Below are 26,193 nucleotides of genomic sequence, written 5' to 3'. Positions count from 1 at the left end.
TGTTAACCAGCTTTTCATTCCTGAACATATAAACCTTTTTAAATCCTGAGCTTCTGACCTTTAGTGAGAGTGAATGAATGGCAGGCAGCATCTTTAGCCTAATATTCTATGGTCATTACAATTTCGGAATATTCAGAAATGTGCAACGAGTGGAAAATTGTGGCAACTATCTTTTATTTCCACTGTTGTAAATCATTTCAACAGAGCAGATAGAACTAAAAGCAATTATTAAAGTTAGTTTTGGTTAAAGTATTCGAGGATTCTAGATCTTGGAAACTTTCATAGACTGTTTCTTAATCGTGTTGTATCAGAAGTTTGAAGGAGGTGTGTTGCAGAGGTCCAGTAAACTATAAAGTGTAGTTTGCAACTCCAGTAAGAAAGCTTAAGAAAGGCAAAGGGAGATGAGCATTTTCCTGTGGATAAAATCTTAAGTTTCACTTGTACACCCAAGATTGGCTAACCCATGTTGAAAAACACTGTAGTTGGTACTTAAATGAGAAATTTAGGGAAACTGTGGTTTCTGTTTGGGGCAGGGAAGCTTCCTATTTGAAATCTTTTATCGCTTTCTAATGAAGCAAATGCAAAAAGATTGCAGCTGCAGTTCCCAGTTCCTTACAGCCTAACCCCTGGCTGCAACTTGAACAGGACAGGCTTTGTAAGTTTGTTTCACACTCCATTTCTTTTTGTTCCTGATTCGGAATGTCCAAACCCTTGCTGACCTACTGCATTACCCAGTCCTCTTCCACTTGTTTCCTTCAATAATTTCTCCTGCATTGCACTCCATGCCCAGCTGATTGCAGCCATCTTGCTGCAAGGAAATACACAAGAGTAGGCTGGCTGATTCTTATTTCCGCGCTGCTGCCCATTACTTGGTGGCACATCTAACATTGTCTAATTTGTGTATTCCTGTTGCAATCTACCGCTGCTGACTGTTAGAAGCTTTAAATATCAACTTAAAATGGATGCATTTATTTTGTGAAAGCCTGAAATCAACGGTGTTTGGGACTCCAGAAATATGTAAATTTGAAAGCTCATTAAAGACAATATTATTGCCAAGGAGGTGCATGTAGACTTTGCATTTTAGGACAAAGCTTAATCTGCATCACATTGTACAATGTAACTTCTGGTTTATTTAATAAAGTGGAACCATGTTGTTAAAAGTTTTGTTTTTAAGGTTTTGTTAGAATAGTTGTTCTTGGTTCAAGTGGAAATTTGATTATAATTGGTACAGGAGCACAAAACCTGATAGAAAGTCACTGATAGGCTTTAGCAGTCCCATAAGGTTGTTGTAATGAGGTTTGACTGTATTCACTTTTGTGTCATTATAATTAAACACAGCCAGCAGATAACATTTATCTCCAATATGGAATTACTGAAGTGCATTTTCAGCAGTCCAGAGGTCAAGTTAGATACATTTTTAATACTTGCATTTTTTATTAGTTAACGAAAGAAATCATGTGACTCTCACTTACCCTTTCATTTGGATTGTTAGAATTCCCTACTTATCATTCTGAGAACTTGAATTTCGTATAGGTAACAAAGAATTTGATTTGTTCTGTGACCCACATACGAAGAGGGCTTCAGGTTTCTGACTGGTTACCCTAATGGAGCAGTAACTAAATGTATTTTGTGCCTGCAGCTCTAACATGCCTCCCAAAAACCTGTTTCTCTTATCTGCCCTTTGATATTCCCTGTGTTGTATCAATATATGCTCTTGATATTTCAGTATGTGGTTGTTTTTGTATCTTCATAATCTTCCTTTGGAGAATAATGTGATGTAGTGGGAGGATTCTCAGGCTAATCGACAGTCTAATAGTCCACCGTGTGAATACTCGTGTTGTACCCAGCCCATTGAGTGGTTAGTGCTAATCTGTAGGAATTCTATATGGACTTCCACATCTGAAACGGTGGTGGGGGTGCAAGGGGCACTCATCCCACTGGACACGAGTGTCCCATTGGATACCAGAATACCTTTAAACCAGAATTCAGAGTCAGAAGCTAGCAGGTACTGTCTGAGTTAGAAGCCTGTACCCTCTGACTCTGAGGTGGGAATGCTCCCACAAAGTTGAAGATTTGTTCCAGTATGTGATGTGTCACACATTCTATAGTTTATCGTTTCCACTTCTTGATTTGGTCTCTGATTTTACACTATTATTCTCTGCTCCCCTTTTTGATCTTTTCAGTTTCATTGCTTGCTTTTCAGCTGCTCCGAAACCTTTAGCTGCAGAGTTAAGCTTTTTCATTTTCTCAGTTGAGTCTCCTTTACGATGTTTGCAAGTTTACGATGGTGATTTTTACAATTTTTGTTCCAATGCCTTATTAACCCAATATACACAGTGTCCAGAGAGAATACTCAGTTGTATTCCACTTGTTGAGAAATGAAGTATGCTTGGTTCTTCTCCATTTAAGTGCATTGAAATTAGCAATTTTTAATCACAAAATTTAACATGAATACGCTGTTGGTAGCACATGCATCATTAAAGTTATCTTGGTCATGGGTTCTGTTTTTTTTAGCAAAATGGCCTCCGCAAACCCTGACAGTTTGCCACATTAGTTTCACTTTCTATTTCAATTAAATATATTAAAGTATCAACTTTATAGATTTTATTTCCCTTAAGCCTTTGTGCAATGTCCTGAACTTTTTTTTTCTATGTTAAAGGCACAATATGTATGCAAGTTTTAGTTTTACTTCTATTTAAGATATGTGGCTAACAATTCTCATGTAGCAGGTAGCTATAACTTAAAATGAAAAGTAAAACCGGTTGAGTGATATCAAAGTGAGCACAGCCTAGCCTATCCCTGGAATTGCAGAGGAAGCATTTTAGCCCCTCCTTTTTCTTACCAGTTTTCTCCCTGTGACCTCTGCTTGACCTGAAAGCAGTGACTCCTTGCTGAGGTGGGGCTCTATGGGTAATTGCAGTTCCAAGTATCCCAAATAGTGCTAATTCTGCCCATGTGAGCTTTGTCAGTGAGTGTCAGCTGGCTATTGAAATTTGTAGGGCTTAATGCCTGATCCTGTCTTCACCCAAGAGCTACACACCTCTTCTAGTCAAGAACTGGATGGCAATGAATAGAAGCCGCTGCCTTTTTTTCTTCACCACCCCCCACCCCTCCCCAAACCCTGTCCCTTGAAGTCTGAACTGTGGTGTGTCTACTACCACTATCCAATCTGAGATCAGTTAACACAGCACAGACAAAGGAATGACCCTGGATCTTAATCTAAGATAAAGTTTCTTTCTTAATCTATATGGCTTGGTGCTAACTTGGTGAGTCATCAGGATGGATGACTGAGCACTTGTGACTCAGTAGCATGGAGGTATCCAAAGAAGCATATATAGAAGCTGTTGCACACACCACATGTACTATACTCAATCATGGGGTCTCTTCAATCTGCTGAATGTCCTGTAAAAAAACAGACCTTGGATTCTTGTTTCTCCCAACCAAAGGAAGTACTTCAAAGTATCTGTCTCAACTTCCATCCTTCATTATTTAATCCTTGGCCAGTTCTCTTCCATGTCTTGATGTCTCCATCACTCCAACAGCCCAGGAGCTGGTGTGCACTGTAAGATTTGGTTGCTGCCTTCTAAACCTCAATCCCACTCCTAACTAGATAATCAGTCAACTGTTTTTATTCTCCTAAGGTGCTAACGAAGAGTATTTTGTGTTTTAGCTGCTGGTTCAATCCACTATCCATTACTTTGGGAAGGGAAAAATAATTCTTCCTAACCTTGAATCTTGCTCGAGGCTTGTTAATTTTATACGCATGTCCCAAGTTAAATAGCCTACCTTACATCTATATTAACCATTCCTTCTAGCATTTTAAAGATTTGGGTCATGTTATCTTTTCAGGAAGGATCAGCAATGTTTTCAGTTGCAATTATGTAATCATTTTGGTCCCTGAAAGTTTGTTTTGTACCAAATGCTGGATTAAAGGTAAACTGAAGAAATGGATCTGACAAAATTTTACTTATTCGTATAAAGGCACCAGAACATGAAACATGCAGAGAGACAAAAGAACCCAACTAAAGATTGTGTAACTGTTGCAGATATATAATTTTTATCTTATTTTATTGCAAGCAATCACAACAGCCCAGCAAGGACCATTGCTGAACGCAGAGCTTCAAACCATCAATAAATACAAACTACTGCATTTGTAGCCTAACAGCTTGTCGTGGCAGGGCTTCAGTTGCCTCGTGTCACTTAGCTGCTTCCTGGATTTGCTGCTGTGTTTTTTTTTTAAGCAAACATACGCTTGTATTGAGCAACTTTGTAATTGAGCAGATTAGTCTTTCTGAAGAATGCTGACTGAAATAGCCTGACGATTTTGACCTGCTTTTTAGGCAGAACTATGTTTTCCTTTTAAATTGCAAAATAAATCTGAAAATCAGATACTTTTGACGCCAATGTGGCTGTACTCCAAGGGGATTACCTTATTCCCTTTTTGTCTGCCCCAGCAGAGAGTGTACACAGAGTCTGACGCCAGTTGAATTATTGAGAGAGCAATTGATTTAAAAGAAAATTAAGCTACCTGGGACTGCTTTAACTTTGCCCCCAATGGTAATGTTGTAGTTTAGATAATAGCTACATTTATCTTTGAAAAGATTTAAAGTAATTTTTTCCTCACTTCACTTAGCATGTGTGATTCACCCTTTTGACTGGGGACTTGACCTGCTCTGGACCTCTGTCAAAAATGTTTTTAGTTACCACCAGCCATTTTGTGATTTTCTTCTTTTCCTCCCCCTCTCCTTTGTGTGGTGCTTGCCCTCCTCTGGAGAATTCTGGCTTTTGTTGCGTGCCTATCAATGACATTGCAGCAAAACTCATTGTTTTAAGATTTGTGAGTTTGAAGCCAATTCTGCATTGGAACATCAAACCATAATTACGATTTTGTGATCTCATACAATGTTTCACCTACAGACAAAAATTTAAACACCTTCACCCTGAGCATTTCTTTGACCAAAACGTGTTCATTTCATTGCAGTGATGTCTTGTGTAAGTGATTTGGTGTTTCTATGAAGTGATTAAGTCTACATCATATGGTTGGCAAACAAAAGTGTTTGCTGAGCGCTTTTGCTTTGAGTTTTCAAACTAAACATAATTCATGAATATAAGCAGTCTTGCTATCAGTCCTGCTGCCATGCTGCTGACTGCTAGTTCCCACTGTTTTCTTGCATCCATTCATCAGTCTTTTGTGAGCTCGCTTCTTTGTTCTCCTCTGCTATGTTTACCTGAACTGATTTTTTTTTTACATTCTAGCTTCTGCTGTTGTACATAAGGCTCATTTTGTACAGTGCATATTTTCGCTTGACCACTAGGTTTTTAAAAACTCAGCCTTTTATTTACGTGTAAATCTAATTTTGCTTTATCCATAGAGCTGGAGAGATTCGAGAGATTCTTTCCAAGTCTTTTTTAATTAACTTATTTGTCAACTTATTTATGTTTCTTGTGTGCTATGTTCTTGGCCCATGTTCAAAGTAATTTTACAGGAGAGTTTAGTTAAAGATAATACAGTACTTTATTGCCCCTTGGTAAAAAATGGAACTTGAAGAATTGTTTACATTGTTTATTTTTTTAAGGCCTTAGATTTTTGGTTTTAATATGTTGGGTTAAGGTACACTTGTAGGGAATGCAGCAGACCTTTACTAATGCACCTATCTTGCACTGCACCCAAGCTTTAAATGTTTTATGCAGATGCACATAAGGAAAACCTTTTCTAATTTGCGCACTTTCCATGATGGGGAGATTGCCTCAGATCTTCTGGGCTGTGAATCGTCAGAGATGGAATGTACCCCCCCCAAGATGTGTTACTGGACCCCTCTGAAATCCCAAAGCACTGACTCTGAGAATTGCCCTGGAAGTTTAATTTCTGACGGCAACTCCACTGCTCCCTAGGATGCTCCGCAAAAGTATCCGCCTCTGAGTTAGAGCCAGGAAATGTTAGACAGAAAAATCCCAGTCTAGCCCTGGGTAACTATAGAACTGACCCCTGCCCCCACACACTCCCCTGCCAATTCAGGTTGGGCGGGTGTATTCAGGCCTTGGGGGCTGAATTAGGAGCAGGTATAGGCCATTCGGCCCCTCAAGCCTGCTCTGCCATTCAATAAAATCATGGCTGATCTGATTGTGGCCTCAACCTCACATTCCACCTACCCCCGGTACTCTCTGACTCCCTTGTCAGTCAAGAATCTATCTACCTTTGCCTTAAAAAATATATATTAATTGAACCTGCCTCCTCCACTCTCTGGGGAAGAGAGTTCCAAAGATTCAGAGTCCTCAGAGAGAAAATTTCTCTTCATCTTAAATGGGAGACCCCTTATTTTTAAACTATGGCCTAGTCTCTCCCACAAGGGGAAACATCCTTACAACATCCAGCCTGCCATTCCCCTCAGGCTCTTATATGTTTCAATAAGATCACCTCTCAATCTTCTAAACTCCAATGGAGCCCAGCCTGTTTAACCTTTCCTCATAAGATAACCCCTCCACACACCAGCCCATCTGAGGTAACAGTCTCTGAACTACTAACGCATTTATATCCTTATGTTACTCCAGACCCACAGCAATGTGTTTGACTCTTAACTATCCTCTGAAGTGTTCAGTTCAAGGGCAATTAGGGATGGTCAACAAATGCTGGTTTTGCCAGTGGCATCCACATCCTATGAAAAAATAAAGGGAAAAAAAAGATAGAGTCCACAATGGGGCACATTATACATGATTTGTGCAAAAAATCAAATGCCATTTGCCACTGACTCTCAATTTGTTGCAAATGTAGTTTAACTGAATTTAATTAGAATCACCCTAAAATGCAACTTCCAATCTTACTTGAATCCAACTAATTCTAAGTAACAAGGGCCTTAAGAGGTCTTGCATTTCTTTCTTTAGCGCCTTTCGCAACCTTTACAGCTAATGAAGTGTCTTTAGAAGTAGTCACTGTTGTAATGTAGAAAAGGATACAGCAATACAGCCCCCAGATGTGGTACTAATTCATACAGGTTAGGGAGGTTCTAGATTCAGTCCTTGGACTGAGTAGATCTGGCTGGGCAGCAATAGAGTGACTTCAATTTGTAATTGCACCCTTGTTTGATGGGATAGGAAGTGATGAGCGTTCACTGCTGGGCCATGTGTGTTGGGTGATTGCCTGATTGGGCTAAACATCCATTCACCATCCATCCTGTCAAGTCCCCACAGGATCTTATATGTTTCAATAAGATCACCTCTTATTCTTCTAAAATCAAATGGATACAGGCCTAACTTATCCAACCTTTCCTCATAAGATAACGCCCCCATCCCAGGTATCAGTTGAGAACCTTCTCTGAACTGTTTACAAAACATTTATATCCTTTTTTAAATAAGGAATCCAACGCCCTGTACAACTGTAGAAAAACATCCCTGTTTTATATTCCATTCTCCTTGCAATAAATGACAACATTCTATATGTCTTCCTAATCGCTTGCTATACCTGCATACTAACTTTTAATGATTCATGTACCAGGACACCCAGTTCCCTCTGTACCTCAGAGTTCTGCAATCTCCCTCCATTTAAACAATATGCTGCCAAAGTGGACAAGTTCACATTTTCCCATATCATGCTCCATCTGCCAAATTTTTGCCCACTCGCTTAACCTATCACTGCCCCTTTGCAGACTCTTGATGTCCACTTCACAACCTCATCTTCTCACTCTTTTCAGCCTTGATATCTTTGGTTGTGTTTCGGGTAGTCCACTGTTAACTATTTGTGCACCCCTGTATGTACATTCTTCCCTTAATTATCAGGTTGCATAAGAAGTGCCTTCATGCCTGTCTTACGCCATTCAACACCAGTCTATCTCCTCTGGCAGACTGTATTATTAGGTTGAAGGAGTTAGAGGGTGGGGAATAATTGGACCAGTACATACAGACACTATACTGTTCCCACTTTGGAGCCCCTGTTTTGCAGCCATAAATCCTGTTGTTTTTGAATTTCCATAATAAACTCTGATGTCCTCATTTAAAATGGAAACTGTTGATGTAAACTTTTCATGCTGGAATTACACCTGTGCACCAGTGGTCAAAACTGTGCACTGCCAACTGGGTGGGGAGGGCAAAGAGAGTTAAGGAGGTTAATTACAAGACCTTCTCATATGCCACTTGAACTATAATGAAAATTGTAAGATTTTTAATTTATTACAACAATCTTTTTAAAAAAAAAATAAAGCAAGCAAATTATTTCACATTAGGATCTTCCGACCTGGAGCCTGAAATTTATAAGCAGCTACAGTTGTGCATTAGTTGATCTTGGCGTTTACGAGGAGCCACAATGTCCTGGGTCTGCTTTTTAAACCAGTTCCTCACAGGGAGTGCTTGAGAAGTGGCCTTAATGGAGCCAGCCAGGTTCGCAGACAGACATGCTGTGCTCCAGACCCCTGAGTACCACTGACTAATCCCACAGGTCAGTAATTCTTAGTGAGAATTACAGATCTCGGCAATCTGCAAGATTTGATTTTAATGTTAAGAAAAATGAACTCTTGTAAATTCAGTAGAGCCCCTTTTTTCTTCTGCCTATACTTTTTCATCTACGCACTCCTCTGCTTTTTGCCTGTTTGTCTCTGCATCCTTCCTCTTCTCATTTTCTTCTGTATTTGTATGGTCATGTGAAAAAATAATGGTGGTGGGGTAGAGGGAGGAAGCCATCTTAATAGGCGGAGTTGGTAGTGAAAACTTCAGTGGCTTTGAAAATCATATGCCCTTCTTCCTCAAGCCCTCTTGCTGCTGCTAACTAACCTAACAATGAACACTCCTAGAACAAACAACATGACTGACTGTCCTCTACTGAAAGAAGGAGCATGGTGTCATTGATTTGAACTCCAGTCAACCAGTATAGCCTCGTACTGGTACCAGAATCTCATTTGAGATCTATGTACCCTGGTAATGTGTCGCACGTAACCCAATCAATTTTGTTCTTTTAGTCCTTCAGCTCTACTGTTTGCTGGTTGGACTGTTTGAGAATGGTTGCACCATTGTTGGAGAAAGAGCAGCGTGTCAGTTGTCTGCCAGTATCCCCAGCTTCAGCTAAGTGCAAATTAAGACGAATATTGTAATAAATTTTGAGACTCCATAGCCACGTAATTGGTTAAGACCCAAAAATGGACATGGGAATCTCAATGCGTGATTGACTCCCACCCATTGTTTTCAAACTTTGTGCTCCTTAATCATTTAAATGATTGTAGCATGCAACCAGCACTAAGCGTACTGATGAATGGCTGCACTGCTGAGCAGGAGGGCAGAAAAATGTGAGAAGCTAGCACAAGTTCAAACCAGCCTGCATTACTCGAAGCCAGCCTGCACCTCTTGAAAAGAAGAGGTGCACTTTGACTGGAGCAGGAACTGAAAGTCAATGTATAAGTGAGTTCAACTTGGGGAAGATAGGAGAATGACAATACATGGCAGAGAGTAAGTGCTAATATTTTTCAACACTCAACTGGAGGCCTCAGTCAAGGAGGAGGACCTGGAGGCCTTACAGACAAACACTCAAAGCATTAGGACCAAGATAGATAGGTTCTTGATTGGTAAGGGGATCAAAGGTTACAGGGAGAAGGTGGGATAATGGGTTTGAGAAACTTATCAGTCATGATTGAATGGTGGAGCAGACTCGATGGGCTGAATGTCCTAATTTCTGCTCCTATGTCTTATGGTCTTATGACCAGATAGGGTGTAGCAGGCAAGCCATGAGCCTAACCCCAAGGACCTGGTTGCAGTGCCACGAGAAGTTCAGGATCAGCGAATGCATCTTCAAATGCCATATCCCACCAACTGCCCACTAATCTCTCACTGCTCAATAACCACACTCCAATCACTCACCTACCATCAATCTCTATCGATCACAATTCATACATAATGTTCATAGCTTCACCTCACCCTCACACGCTTAGCACTGCTGCATGTCTTGCATTCTATCTCACAGCTTGCACACGCTGGCAGGTACTAAACCTACCTCTTCGACCAACCTTTTGGCAACGTGCCCTAATATTGCCTTCGTGTCAAAGGGCAGGATTTTCCACATCTGCCCGCCACCGCGATCTTCCGGTCCTGCTGCAAGTCAATGGACTTCTGGCTAGGGCAGCGCCTCGCTCGCGGTGGGTCCCGCCCGTGACGGGGCCGGAAAATTCCAGCCAAAATTTGCTTTATAACACACTTGTGAAGCGCCTTGGGAAGTTTTATGTAAAAGAAGCCATAGAAATAGAAGTTGTTTTTACGATAGCCACATCACCCAAGCACACTGCACCACACTCACTGGCACACACCCCTTTCTTGCAGGATAGGGTGGCGCATAACTGGAGGCAACAGCACCTAACTGGTGGGTGACAGGCATGGCTGCGTGCCCTTAACCCTTATGGAGGAGACTGTGTGCACCATGACAGACATTAGCTTGATAATACAAGTGAGAGCTGGACTAAATATAGAAAGTTAAGAGATGAAGTGAAAAAGAAATAAGAGCAGCAAAGAGAGGACACGAGAAGAGATCATCAGCCAACATAAAAGGGAATCCATAAGTCTTCTGTAGGTACATAAATAGGACAAGGGACGTAAAAGGAGGAAGTAGGGATTTAGGTAGAGGGTATGGCTGAGGTACTAAATGAGTACTTTGTACATGCTTTACCAAGGAGGAAAATGCTGCCAAAGCCATAGTGAAAGAGGAGGTAGTTGAGACACTGGATGGACTAAGAATTGATAAAGAGGAGACAGTAGAAAGTTATGTTTTTTGTAAAGTTTATACGTCTCTGGGACCAGATTGAAGGATACTGAGGGGAGTAAGGGTGGAAATGCAGAGCACTGGCCATAATCTTCCAATTCTCCTTAGACACAGGGAGCGTGCTGGAAGACTGGAGAATAGCAAATGCTACACACTTATCCAAAAAGGATGTAAGGATAAACCTAGCAACTACAGACCAGCCTGTGTAATATTGTTGGTAGAAATGATAATCCAGGACAAAACAGAGGGTTGATGTGGTGTATGTGGACTTCCAAAAGGCCATTGATAAAGTGCCACAAAATCAGCAAAGCTGAAGCCCATAAAATAAAAGGGACAGTAGCAACATGGATACAGTGTTGGCTAAGTGACAGGAAACCGAGTAGTGGCGAACGGTTATAAAAGCAGAAAAAGGTAGAAATACTCACCAGGTCAGGCAGCATGTGTGAAGAGAAATAGAGTTAACAATTTACAACAGTTTTGATGACGAGTCAGCAATCTGAAACAGTAACACTCTCCACAAATGCTGCCTGACCCAAGTATTTCCAGTACTTTCTATTTTTATTTCCGATTTCCAGCATCTGCAGTATTGTTTTTGTTATGGTGGTGAAAGGTTATTTTTTGGACTGGAAGAAGGTATATAGTGGGGTTCTCCCAAGGATAGGTATTTCTTGATCTTCATCTATATTAATAGGAAGAGCACTAGTGATAGGGGATTCATCAGTTTGGGGAACAGATAAGTGTTTCTGTGGCCATAAGTGTGATTCCAGGGTGGTATGTTGCCTCCCTGGTGCCTGGGTCAGGGATGTCATGGAGCAGCTGCAGGGCATTCTTCTGGGGGAGGGTGAACTGCCAGAGGTCATGGTCCACATTGGTACCAGTGACTTGGTAGGAAAGGGGATGAGGTCCTGAAAGCAGATTTTAGGGAGCTAGGAAGGAAATGGAAAAGCAGGACCTCTAAAGCAGTAATCTCTGGTTACTCCCAGTCCCACATGCTAGTGAACGTAGAAATAGGGGAATTGAACACAAGGCATTGGGACTAGTCCCGGGGAAGGTGGGAATATATATATAAAGCTGATGAGCTGAGGGCACAGATTGACACTTGGCAATATGATATTATTACTATAAACAGAAACTTGGCTTAAGGAGGGGGAAAAATGGTAGCTCAATGGCTCCAGATATAGAGTTTTCAGGCAGGATAGAGAGGGGAATGATAAAAAAGGTGGAAGTGTAGCATTATTGGTTAAGGAATCAATTACAGCTATGAGAAGTGGTGATATACTAAATGAATCATCAATTGAGGCCTTATGGGTTGAACTCAAATAAAAAAGGGGCAACCACATTGCTAGGAGTGTACAATAGAACCCCAAATAATGGAAGGGAGATAGAAGAGCAAGAATGTAAGCAAGCATCTGAGTGTAAAAACAATAGGGCAATAACAGTTGGGGATTTCAACCACCCTAATATCAACTGGGATACGAACAAGTATGAAAGGCACAGAGGGCACAAAATTCTTGAACTGCATTTGAGAGAGTTTTTTTTAGCCAGCACGTATCAAGCCCAATGAGAGGACACACAATTCTAGGTTTAGTCTTAGGAAATGAAGCAGGGCAAGTGGATGAAGTAGCAGTGGGTGACCATAATACATTTAGGTTTAGCGTCATTATGGAAAAGGACAAAGAACAGGAGTATAAGTTCTAAATTCGGGAAAGACAAATTTTATGAAGTTGAGAAGAAAATGGACAAATAATTGAAGCAGAGGATGATTGAGGGTTATGGGAGGGGAGCAGGGTGATGGGATTGGTTTGGATTGTATTACCAATGAACTGATACTGATCAAATGGGTTCTGATTCTAAGGGCATCATTCACTGTTGGTTGAAGCAGACTCCAAACTGAGAAAATAAGTGGCCTATTTTACTGTAATGAGCTGTTTTCCATAAGGAATTTGTCCCACAGTAAAAATTGTAGCTGTTGTACTTATTACTGTTTGTCTGCTCCAAGTTGTAGAAACAATGCAAATAAATTGTAAATTTTGAAAGAACCATTTTATTTATTCATTCAAGGGATGTGAGCATTGCTGGCAAGGCCCATCCATAATTGTCCTTGAGAAGGTGATGGTGAGCTACCTTGTTCAACTGCTGCAGTCCATGTGGTGTAGGTACACCCACAGCATTGTTAGGAAGTTCTAGGATTTTGACCCAATGACAGTGAAGGAACTGTGATAATATTCAAAGTCAGTCTGCTGTACTTGGAGGGGAACTGCAGGTAGTGGTGTTCCCATGCATCCTCTAGATGGTAGAGCTCGTGGGTTTGAAAGATGTTGTTGGAGCCTTTACGAGTTGCTGCATTGCATCTTGTAGATGGTAGACACTGCTACTAGTGTGTGCTGGTGATGACTGGAGTGAATGTCAAAGTGGTGGATGGGGTGTCAATCAAGTGGACTGCTTTGTCCTAGAACACTTGACACTTAAGTGTTGTTGGAGCTATGTTCATCCAGTGGCGAATGTTCCATCACAATCCTGACTTGTGCCTTGCAGACAGTGGACACTGCGAGTCGGAAGGTGAGTTACTTGCCATAGAATTCCCTGTCTCTGGCCTGCTCTTGTAGCCATATGGTTGGTCCTTTTAAGTCTCTGGCCAATGGTAACCCCCAGGATGTTGCTGGGGCTTCTGTTATGGTAATGCTGTTAAATGTCATGGGGAAATAATTGGATTCTGTCTTGTTGGAGATGGCCTGAATATTATCCAGTTATTGCTGAATGCAGACACTGCTTCAGTATCTAAGGAGTTGCAAATGTTACTGAACACTGTGTAATCATCAACGAAAACCCCGACTTCTGACCTGTATGACGAAGGAAAAGTTGTTGATGAAGCAGCTGAAGATGGTTGGACCTAGGACCCTACCCTGAGGAACTCCAGTGATGTCCTGAGGCTGAGTTGATTTGTCTCCAACAACCGCAATCACCTTTCTTTTGTGTGAGGTATGACTCCAGTGCAATGTCCTGTATGCCCCACGGAATTTCCCATTGACTTTGATTTTGCACAGCCTTTGGATATTGCACTCTGTCAAATGTGGCCTTGATGTCAAGGGCTGTAGCTGTCACTCTCACCTCACCTCACCTTTGCATTCAGCTCTTTGTCCATGGTTGGACCACGGCTGTAATGAAACTGGAGCTAAGCAACCCTTTATGAGGAAAGAAACAAGTTAGCGACCTGACGGAGGGCACCATTCATAACATTGCAAAATATGTTTGGCATTTGTTTTTAAATACACGAAAATTTGGTTAGAATATTTCTGCTTTGATGCAGATGATTCCTTTTATATTTCATCACCACAAGCCTTTTAATAAAATGTATTGTTCAACTTTTGACAAAAATGTTTATGTATATTTCTCTCATTTACCAAACATAATCGGCTTGTGGTAGTGCCATGGTATGATGCTTTAACAATTAGCAGAGAACTGATGTTTCAACTTTTGCATGTCTGACTAAACTGTTAATACAGAAGCTGGAGGATTACCTTGTGTCTGAGAAACTTGAGAAAGAAAGGGGGATGGAAAGGAAACTAAATTTCAATATGTGGTTTAAGGATTGAATTCAATTAGTTGATTTCTACATTTTACATACGCATGGTTTTTGTTTGGTGAGGGTACATTACATGCCCATCAGGTTGATGGGATGATTGACATCATGGTAGCTTTGTTACACTTGGAAGATTGCTGCAGTATGATGGCCTGTAACTTCCGTAGAGTGGCAATCAGAGTTGATTCTCACTCCGCTCCTACTTACTTACCTGGATTGAAGCCATTCCGTTCTCGCCTGACCTTTTGACTCAGGCCGGGTGAGAACAGCGTAATGCAGTGGGTTCCCGAGGCCTTGTATCGAGGGCTGGAGAGTTGGAGGTAAGGAAAACAAACCCCCTTTTCTACAGCACTAGCTGCAATAAAACAGGCAAGTTTCAATGTCCAGCCATTTTACAAAACCAGGTAGAAGGTAAGTGGGTAGGATGGTGGGGGTTTGGGGATGCTCATGGGGGGGGGTCGGGTGGTCAGTGGGGTGGGAGGGCAGTCGGTGGGAGGGGAAGGTGGTCGATGAGGGTCCCATGGGGGGTCGGGGAGACTCAAGAGGGTGGAGGGCGTGGGTGTCGGTGGTGGTGGGGGGTGGTCAGTGCTATAGTTATCCAGTAGTTAGAAGTGCTTTTAATTCTTATAACTTTTTCTGAGTAAATATTACTGTAAGACAGTTGGAACCATACGAAGTTTGCGATTGAAATCACATTGTTGGGTGGTTCCCATTGCAGACCATGTGCCCAACAGAAGATTTAACTTCCCAGGCAATTATCGTGCAATCCTTACCTGGGGGCTTGCAACGGGGGATCCCCAGCGCTGCTTTGGGGTACCCTCCAGTTATATTGCCCGGAGTGCAGAAATTACAGACCGATATGTTGCTAAAGTGTCACAAACCTAAATCTGGTTGCTCATGAGCAGCAAGGGGCGTGCGAAATGACAGTCGACCATGCCAGAGTGAGACGGAGACTGAGTGAGTAGCGAATTAGGTTTATGTGGTTAATTCTGTTAAGTCCTTTTTGAGGTTTCAACTATAGATTAAGAATCAAGATCTAACATAGTGTTAACTTTCAAGTTAAGTTAGTTTGTTAAGTAGAGAACTGCCTGGAGTGGCAGCCATATGTCAGTCACCTGAAAGCAGTTGGTTCAAGTGGTGTTAATTACTGTAACAGGAAGTTAAACTAGCTATAGACTCAGCAGAGGGACTACAAAAGAGACAGGCTTTTCAAACTGCACGATCAGTACAGGGGCGCGTGAGGAGACAGGCATCTACGCTGGAGTGAGACGGAGACTAAGTGAGTAGCGAAGTAGGTTACACGGGAATTCAGTGCATGGGGGAAAGAAGTGTAGTATACATAGGAATTATTCTAAGTTAATTAAGTGAGTAAGTAAATTAAGATAACTAAATGATATAAGCAACAATGGCAGGACAGGTGTTATGTTGCAGCTGTAGAATGTGGAAGCTTTTGGACGCCAAGGCAATCTATGACAAACACACCTGCAGGAAGTATAAGCAGCTAGAGGAATTCCGAATCAGGAATATTGATCTGGAAGCTGAACTGCAGACACTAAGCAACATAAGGGAGGGGGAGAAATACCTGGACACTTGTTCCAGAAGACAGCCACGCTTCTTAGAATAGGGTCATTTGTTTTGGTCAGCAGTGAGGAACAGGAGGCTGTGACCGTCAGTGAGGCAGGTAATGTGATCGAGAAGACAGTAGTGGAGGAGCCTCAGACTTTGTCGTTGTCAAACAAGTTTGAGGTGCTCACAACCTGTGTGGACAAAAGCAAGGTCTGCAAGGTGGATGAGCAGGGTGGCCATGGCACCATGGTATAGGAAGCTGTTCAAGTGGGGGGAGCAAACGGGAATATAGTGGTAGTAGGGGACAGTATAGTGAGGGGGATTGACACTGTTCTCTGCAGCAAAGAGCAAGACTCCAGAAAGCTGTGTTGCTTGCCCGGTGCCAGGGTTCAGGACATCTGTTCAGGGCTGGAGAGGAACTTGGAGGGGCGGATCCAGTTGTCGTGGTCCATGTAGGTACCAATGACATAGGCAGGACAAGGAAGGAGGTTCTGTATAGTCGTTATGGGAAGCTAGGTACCAAATTAAGAAGCAGAACCTCAAGGTAATAATCTCTGGATTATTATCTGAGCTACATGCAAATTGGCATAGGGTAAATAAGATTAGAGAAATGAATGTGTGGTTCAAAAACTGGCATGGGAGAAGTGGGTTCCAGTTTGTGGGGCACTGGCACCAGTACTGGGGAAAGTGGGGACTGTACCGTTAGGATGGTCTACACCCGAACCGTGCTTGGACGTGTGTTCTTGTGAATCGCGTAGCATTCATGACAAAAGTAAATGAATTGATAGGGCACATTGAAGTTAATAAATATGATCTGATAGCCATTATGGAGACATGGCTGCAAGATCACAATTATTTGGTCCTGAATATTGAGGGATTTATAACTTTCTAGAAGAATAGGAAGCTAGGTAAAGTTGGAGGGATAGCACTGTTGATCAAGGATGGCATTTGTGCAATAGTTAGAGATGACCTTGGTTCAGGAGATCAGGATGTAGAATTGGCTGGGGTGGAGATGAGGAATAGTCGGGGAAATAAGTCGCTAGTGGGAGTGGTCTACAGGCCCCCTAACTAACCATAATTTAGGACAAAGTATACAAGAAGAAATATTGGGTGCTTGTGATGAAGGGACGGCAATAGTCATGGGTGATTTTAATCTGCATATGAACTGGAAAAATCAAATTGGCAGCAGTAGTCTGGGTGAGGAGTTCATAAAAGGCTTTCGAGCTAGTTTCTTAGAGCAGCACATTCTGGAACCAACCAGAGAGCAGCTCTTCCAATCTCCACCCCTCCATCATCTTCACATGGTCCATCTCTGACACTTCTCTTCCCTTCCTTGACCTCTCTGTCTCAATTTCTGATGATAGACTGCCCACCAATATCCATTACAAGCCTACCGACTCCCACAGCTACCTCGACTACAGCTCCTCACACCCCGCTTCTTGTAAAGACTCCATCCCATTCTCTCAGTTCCTTCGCCTCCGTCGCATCTGTTCTGATGACACTACCTTCAAAAACAGCTCCTCTGACATGTCCTCCTTCTTCCTTAACCGAGGTTTTCCATCCACGGTCGTTGACAGGGCCCTCAACCGTGTCCGGCCCATATCCCGCGCATCCTCCCTCACGCCTTCTCCTCCTTCCCAGAAACATGATAGGGTCCCCCTTGTCCTCACTTATCACCCCACCAGCCTCCGCATTCAAAGGATCATCCTCCGCCATTTCCGCCAACTCCAGCATGATGCCACCACCAAACACATCTTCCCTTCACCCCCCCTGACGGCATTCCGTAGGGATCGTTCCCTCCGGGACACCCTGGTCCACTCCTCCATCACCCCCTACTCCTCAACCCCCACTTATGGCACCTCCCCATGCCCACGCAGAAGATGCAACACCTGCCCCTTCACTTCCTCTCTCCTCACCGTCCAAGGGCCCAAACACTCCTTTCAAGTGAAGCAGCATTTCACTTGCATTTCCCCTAACTTAGTCTACTGCATTCGTTGCTCCCAATGCGGTCTCCTCTACATTGGAGAGACCAAACGCAAACTGGGCGACCGTTTTGCAGAACACCTGCGGTCTGTCCGCAAGAAAGACCCAAACCTCCCTGTCGCTTGCCATTTTAACACTCCACCCTGTTCTCTTGCCCACACGTCTGTCCTTGGCTTGCTGCATTGTTCCAGTGAAGCCCAACGCAAACTGGAGGAACAGCACCTCATCTTCCGACGAGGCACTTTACAGCCTTCCGGGCTGAATATTGAATTCAACAACTTTAGATCTTAAACTCCCCCTCCCCCCATCCCCACCCCGTTTCCTCCCCCCCCTCCTTTTTTTTCAATAATTTATATAGATTCTTCCTTCCCCACCTATTTCCATTATTTTTAAATCTAAACTAAAACCTTGTTAGTCTTTCCACCCCACCCCCACTAGAGCTGTACTTTGAATATCCTGTCTTCCATTCTTAATTAGCACTTTTCTCAGACAAATGTCACCACCTTCGACACCTCTTTGACCCTTTTGTCTGTGACATCTTTTGATTATCTGCTCATCTCCACAATCACCACACCCTCAATGTCTCTCTCCCCCCCCCCCCACCCACCTTAAACCAATTTATATTTCTCCCTTCTTCTAACTATGCTTCAGTTCTGCCGAAGGGCCATGAAGGCTCGAAACGTTAACTGATTTCTTCTCCGCCGATGCTGTCAGACCTGCTGAGTTTTTCCAGGTAATTCTGTTTTTGTTTTGGATTTCCAGCATCCGCAGTAGCTTTTAGCTTTTTGTTTTTATCAGAGAGCAGGTTATATTAGACTTGGTGTTGTGTAATGTGACGGAATTAATTAATGGCCTCAGAGTGAAGGCACCCCTAGGCAGCCGCGACCATAACATGATTGAATTTTACATCCAGTTTGAAAGGGCGAAGAGTGGGTCTAAGACTAGTATCTTAAACTTAAATAAGGGCAACTATGTGGGCATGAAAGCCGAGCTAGCTGAAGTGAACTGGGATATTAGGCTAGGGGATAGATCAATAGAGAAGCAGTGGCAGACATTTAAGGGGATATTTCTGAATACTCAGAATAAGTGTATTCCTACTATTAAGACAAATTCTAAAGGGAGGACCCACCATCTGTGGTTAACTAAAGAAGTTAAGGAAAGCATCAAACTTAAGGAAAAAGCACATAACTGTGCAAAGATAAATGGCAGGTCAGATGATTGGTCAGAATATAAAGAATGGCAGAGAATGACTGAAAGATTAATCTGGAGTAATAAATGTTTGAGAGGAAGCTAGCTAGAAATGTAAAAATGAATATCAAGAATTTCTACAGGCATTTAAACAGGAAAAGAGTAAGTAAAGTGAGTGTTGGTCCTCTAGAGAGTGAAAATGGGGAGTTAATAGATAATAAGGATAGGGCAGATGGAATGAATAAATATTTTGCTTCTGTCTTCACTATGGAGGGCATAAAAAAACATCACAGTAATAGCTGTAAGTCAAGAGGTGAAAGAGAGAGGGGAAACTCTTTCGAGTTATCAACAGTCACAGATTGCAACTCTTTCGAGTACAATCACAGTTCTTGGTTTCCGGGAGTGGGACATGAACCCACAACCCTCTGATTCAAAGGCGAGGGTGCTATGAACTGAGCCACAGCTGACACCTCAAGAGAGAGGGGAACTTGGTGAAATTATGATCACTAGGGAAGTGGCACTGAGCAAACTGATGGAGCTGCAAGCTGACAAGTCTCTGGATCCTGATGGACTTCGTCCTAGGGTCTTAAAAGAGGTGGCCAGTGAGGTAGTAGAGGCGTTGATGTTAATTTTCCAAAATTCGCTAGATTCTGGAAAGATTCCATCAGAGTGGAAAGTAGTAAATATAATTCCTCTATTCAAGAAGGGAGGGAGGCAGGAAACTATAGGCCAGTTAGCTTGATGTCTGTTGTTGGGAAGGTGTTAGAATCAATCATTAAGGAAGTTATAGCTGGACACTTTGAGAAACTCAAGGTAATCGGGAAGAGTCAGCATGGTTTTGTGAAAGGGAAATCATGTTTAACCAATTTATTGAAGTTCTTTGAAGGAGTAACATGAGCTGTGGATAAAAGGGAGCCTGTAGACGTGCTGCACTCGGATTTCCAGCCAGCATTCGATAAGGTTATCACAGAAAATAAAAGCTCATGATATAGGGGGTAACATATTAGCATGGATAGAAGATTGGCTGGCTTGCAGAAAACAGAGTAAACAAAAATGGTCTTTTTCTGATTGGCAGGATGTGATGAATAGAGTACCGCAGGGGTCTGTGCTGGGGCCACAACATTTTACAATTTATATCAATGACTTAGATGAGGGGAGTGAAGGCATAATAGCTAAATTTGCAGATGACACAAAGGTAGGTAGGAAAGTAGGTTATGAGGAGGAGGTTGCAGACAAATATAGATAAGTTGAGTGAGTGGGCAAAAATCTGGCAGATCGAGTATAATGTGGGAAAATGTAAAGTTGTTCACTTTGGCAGGAAGAATAAAAAAGCAGAGTATTACTCAAACGGCTGCAGAATTCGAGCTGCAGAATTCTGAGGCGCAGAGGGATCTAGGTGTTGTAGTGCATGAGTCACAAAAAGTTAGAATGCAGGTACTGCAAGTAATTAAGAAGGCTAATGGAATGCTATCCTTTATTATGAGAGGAATTGGACATAAAAGTAAGGATGTTACGCTTCGGTTATACAGGGCATTGGTGAGACCACATCTCAAATATTGTGTGCAGTTTTGGTCTCCTTATTTAAGGAAGGATGTAAATGCATTGGAGGCAGTTCAGAGGAGGCTTACTAGATTGATAGCTGGAATGATTCCTCTTGTGGGTGAGTCCAAAACTGGGAACTGTTTTAAAATTAGGGGTTGCACTTTCAGGACTGAGATGAGGAGAATTTGTTTTCTGAGGGTTGTGTGACTTTGGAACTCTGCCTCAGAAGGCGGTGGAGGTGGGGGATCATTGTATATTTTTAAGGCAGAGGTAGGTTGATTCTTGTTAGGCAAGGGAATCAAAGGTTATCGGGGGTAGATGGGAATGTGGAATTCGAAACACAGACAGATCAGCCATGATCTTAATGAATGGTGGAGCAGGCTTGAATGGCCTACTTCTATTTCATATGTTCACGTAAGAAGAGTTAACTGTGGAGAGCATTTCAGGAGGAGTGTTTACTTCCTGCAAATAGCTTTCTTGATGTGTAGGCTTTCCTTTTTGCATAGTACCTTTTTCGTCATTGTTGTGAGGGGAAGTTTAAAAAGAGCTGCATCTTTTCAACGGGTCATGTAACTTGCATTATTTTCTGGAGGTTCCTCAATCAGATAAAATAATAGCTAAAATCATATATTTTTTTAAAAATCATATCCAGAGAGATTTTATAGGTTCTTCCAGCACAGCTGTTTCTTTCCCTTTCAGCATCAGGTATTGGCATCAAGCAATTCAGGCATTCAAACAAACCCTGCTGGGCCTTCCCATGAGGTTTCAAAGAGAATCAGTAAAATGGGTGTTTCTGCTGAAGAATAGTAAAATCTAGTTGTACTGTCCTGTAAGATTTTACCTAACTTGTATTTGTTTTGATTTCTGTGAAATGCTTTTTATTTTGCCTTTCTGACGCTGACTTTGTTCCTACAGTTCTGTTCCATGTGTCAGAAAACTGGTGCCACTTTAGGCTGCTACATCAAAGGCTGTCCTCTTAAATACCACTATGCCTGTGCTGTAGATAGTAGTGAGTATCTCTTCAGTTATTTTTGATTATTGATTGTTCTTTAACTACATCTGGAGTACTGAATACAACCATTTTGTTCCCTGCAAGTAACAGGTCTCACAGTGGTAATGCTTTTTGCATTAGAAAGGACACTGGTGATTTAAATTGGTGAACACTAGTGCCATGTGTGCCAATAAAAGTAATTACCCAATTTAATTCTGGTACTACAATCATTTATTTATTTTCTATTCCCGCAAATTTGAATAAACCAGAAATTCAAATTGGGAAATTGTATTAAAATGGCCTTTAGCATAATTGGATTATTCAAATTAACAGGAATGGGCTGTGTATAATTTATTCTATTGTTCTAACTAATGCTCAGATTTGATTTGATGTAACTGGAGCTGGTGCAGAGCTGAGTCAGTATTTGGTGAAACCCATTAAGCTATTTAAGATTAGTTTGAGGTACTGGGTTGTTGACGCCTTGTTCAGTGTATTGGTACTCATATGATTCAGACAAAATTGTACTTAAGCCAATGTACTTTCATGTTGTGTGTTATACTCTTATGTGATGCTGTTAATTCATCCCCATTCTCACCATTGCCCCAACGGCAATTACAAGCCACTGTTTTCCCCCAAGTGTTCAAAATATTCTCTCCTGACACAGCCCCAGTTTGGGAGAATGAGCCTTGCTGTTGTACGGCTATCTATGGTGAGCATAGTATGATATTTTCATATCCCCATTGCACTGCACTGGAATCTTGGTGACAATGCTAATAAAGTTAATCAATCTGGTTAATTAAAAATTATTTTTTTGCCAGGGGATGGGTTAGAAGAAGAATTGAAAGGTCAGGAGGGTTGAAATTCTCTTCAAGTGATACAGAGAAAAAAGCAATTAAAGCACAGCCAAAGAGCTTGGTCCTGTCCTAAAAGGTTTTGCATTGTCCCAGTGGGCTGGTCAATGGTTAATGGGATCTGTCAGCCAATAGTGTTTGATGCATTGGCTGGTGGATCCATTATCCCACTATTGATCTTTTGGTACTGAAGATTTCTCATGTTATGAAAATCTGTGGTGTCATTGCTTTTCCCCTCCCTTTTAAAAGGGGAGGGAAAGCATTGCAAGTAAGCACATCACCACATTAATATACTAAAAACCATCCGTTCCAACACAGCATGGGAGACCGATGATCGCCAGCAGTTTAGGGAGGAAAACTTCAGTTGCCTTCCCAGAATGAGTATCACCATGATTATAAAGTCGCCAAGTTAAATGGCGGCACAAAAACTAACAGCAATAGGACAATTATGTGAGACTCTGCTTATTTCCTATTACGATCCCATGGAGACAGATAACTTTAAAAAGATATTTGAATTCCCAGGGACCAGCTTAAAGTAATTGCACAACAAGATTTCAAGCTTGAACTGATGTTAAACTGTAACAAACTAAAAGCAACATCAACTAAATATTACCTAGTAGACAACTAATTCACTGAACTACAGAAAGGTGCCCTTATTAATGTTTTAATGTGTCTAATAACCTCACGCTGCAGATATATACATTACAGCACACTCTGTATAGGATTTATAGGAAACAGGCCACAATCACTCCCAGCTTCCAATGAGTTCACGTCTCCCCAAATCATAACGTCAAGTGAGCTTCGAAAGGCGCTTCCCTTATTGATTGGGAGCGATTACCAACAGTAAGGCCTACTCCAAATTTCTTCCTGGCCTTGCCAGGGAAAATCTTCTAGAGTCTTTAGAGTTCCATGGGATGCACTTCTTTGACTAGAGACCATCCTCCCTCTTGCATTCTGCCTGGTAGCTCGCAGAGGACCTACAACCTTCTCCTTTCTGCTGACCACACCAGCTGCAAGCCTTTTGTCTCGTGAGAACCCTCTCCCTCCCTCCCTCTACCCTCTGACCTTATAAAACCTCGCATTCTATAACACCTGGGTTCGTCCTTCCCTTTTAAATGGAATTCTGATGTGATGTGCACTGTTATAGAAAGCAATACCATTGTCATTTGTTGTTGGTTCCAGGTGATGGAATTTTACATCACAAAAGGAAACCAGTGTGTTAGTTCTTTGAAAGAGCTATCCAGTTACTCCCAATTTTGGGGTATTGGTTAAAAACATGAGAATTAAGTTGATAAATTACTTATAAAAACAAATGAGGTTGGATGTTGTGTTTACAGTGCAGGGGTCAGAATTAACAGTACTTAAACACAAAATGGCGGAGCAGTCATTTCTGTCCGCTTATAGTGGTCTTGCAGTCTGTGTTTTGATTGTTAATTATGTTTAAATTGATTTCTGCTTACATAAATTTGTAATTAAAAGTGAGGAACCTTTGATGACCTGCATTTGCTCTTTATTCCAGAATGTTTCCTAAATGAAGATAATTTCTCAATGAAATGTGCAAAGCACAAGGTATGACATTAGTACATCTATTACCATATATAAATTGAGCATTGATTTTACATGTGTTCAGAGATAATATATTTATTTTATATCTTCTATATTATTCACTACTTCTTTGTCTCAGAACCAGTATGTAATCAGATTCTGTCTGATAAAGATCACTATTAGAACTCCTTGCTGTTCTGTTTCACTGCCACTAGATAGTAATAGAATAAATTGCAGTGTGTTTTTGAACGCTTGTTGTAAGTAAATGTTCTGTTCAAATTGTGAATTGCTCATCAGCGCTCACCATTCTGTGGGAAATTGCATGACAGCTTTGAGGATAAAGTAAAGCAGAGTTGTTTCTCAATGCAGACAAATTTATGAAATCTTACAGATATATTGCACATTTAATACTGAAATCTCTATTGACTACCTTCATGTTGTAAAACTTTGAAATATTTTTTCTTCTGTGCACCCATTGCATGAGTCCTGCAGTATATTTTTTATTGATATTTCTCAGGTAGGCTCAATCCTTGCTAATTTGTTGCAGGTTACTAAATACACAATAAAGAATAGCATTTTGCTTTTCCGTGGCTGAACTTTACTTTTCTCACCCAGTTGACTGGAGGTTACCTACTGATACAGTAACCAGCTGGTCTTTCAGTCAACATGCACTGCACTCACAATCCCTTCAAACATTACAAGCTCAAATTTTAAACAGGGGAACTCTTGTGAATGGAGCACTTTTTGATTGGAACATCATCTGGTGACCTCCTCATTTATCAACTGAGGGATCATTTCAGTGCATCAGGACTGTGCTGAGGGCAGCATATCATCAAGAATCTGAGCAGCAGGACTCTGGGCAAGAAATGGCTTGGGGACTTGTTCTTACACTGCAGTCAGTCCTACTCCACCAGTCTTCTGTAGGACTGATTGTGTGAAAAATTATATGACTGCTTTATTTAGGGATCCTTTGTCATACAAAATATATGTAGGATTATGCTTAATTTACAATGTGCAAGAGTTCATTATTTTTAAATAGCATGGCTATATAAATATTAAAAACAAATATGTAGGGATGCTTCGTGAAAATGTCATGTCTAGATTCAGATGATGAATTGTTCTTTGTTGTTTTATGATAGCATTTGAATCACTTACTGAGATGGTTTCCCTGTGATCCGTTCCATTATTCTCCACATCCAACAGTAACACCTCCCAACATTATTGTTTGCTGACTTTTATGTAATGCAGTAACATTGACCATCTAGTCAATAAACAATGCTGTGAAACTGACTTGTCATTATTTGGACAAGTTTTGAAATAAACAGCAGAGTAACCTCAGTTTTAACTGGAATTCCATATCTGCAGATATCTTTAGCCAGTCAACAATGTGTTGAATTGTTGCTGTGAAACATGACATTCAGAGCTATACATTATTTTTAACTTAATATATAGTCTGGCCGCAAATCCTGTCTGCGTCCATGTTGAGGTATACTTAACAGGCTTTGTGGATTTTTTTGTAGAGGAGACAAATCTGTGCTTGATGCCTTTATTCAAAACGCAAATCATTTTCTGCCTCTCCCTTTAAATTTTTTTAAACTTTGTTTCAATCATTATCACAATGTTCCCCTAACAAATGGCATTTAATCTCTGTTAAAGGACGAACTTGGTAAAAAATTTACTGTTTAGAATATTAAAAAACTGGAAAAACCACTTCAAAAACAGAATCAAAGTATTACATGGACAGTGAATGCAGAAATGCTTCTTCAGTGGAATCAACTTGCCACCATTTTAAGGTTAATGTGATAAATTCTCCTATTTCTTGGAATAGTTAACTGGTTTGCCTCCATGAAACCTGCAATTTTTTCTGTTGACCTACCACAATTTTATAGTGAGTGATAGGCTGACACTTTAGTGCAGAAGTGCTACATTGTTTAAGGTGCCATCTCTAATGACAGTTTAACCCAATGCCCTGTCTACCATCCTCGAGTAGACATAAAAAAAATCTGACTAGAGAAGAGCAGGGAGTTCTCCCATTATCGTGACCAACGTTTCTCTCTCAAGTAACATCATCAGAAACAGATTACCTAGTGATTCATTTATTTGTTGTTTATGGGATCTTGCTTTGTGGCAGTTGCCTATCTAACAACAGTGGCTACATTTCACTGCATTGGGATACCCTGAGGATACAAAAGGTATTATTTATCAGTGAATTCTTTTTATT

At 41.4% G+C, this 26,193-nt stretch overlaps 1 protein-coding gene across 5 annotated transcripts in view; it reads left to right on the top strand.

Annotated features, from left to right (window-relative positions):
- Nucleotides 1–26,193, top strand: part of LOC144699652 (uncharacterized) — a 58,335-nt gene that overhangs the window by 6,978 nt on the left and 25,164 nt on the right. For all 5 annotated transcript variants that reach the window (XM_078570759.1, XM_078570758.1, XM_078570761.1 and 2 more), the window contains exons 3-4: nt 21,501–21,594; nt 23,947–23,996. In XM_078570759.1, coding sequence (XP_078426885.1) covers nt 21,501–21,594; nt 23,947–23,996 — 144 coding nt within the window. The remainder of the gene's footprint in view (nt 1–21,500; nt 21,595–23,946; nt 23,997–26,193) is intronic.

The sequence above is a fragment of the Cetorhinus maximus genome, chromosome 24, assembly GCF_964194155.1.
Source record: "Cetorhinus maximus chromosome 24, sCetMax3.hap1.1, whole genome shotgun sequence".
NCBI lineage: Eukaryota > Metazoa > Chordata > Chondrichthyes > Lamniformes > Cetorhinidae > Cetorhinus > Cetorhinus maximus.
Note: the sequence above shows the minus strand (reverse complement) of the source record. Positions and strands in the feature narration are given on the sequence as shown.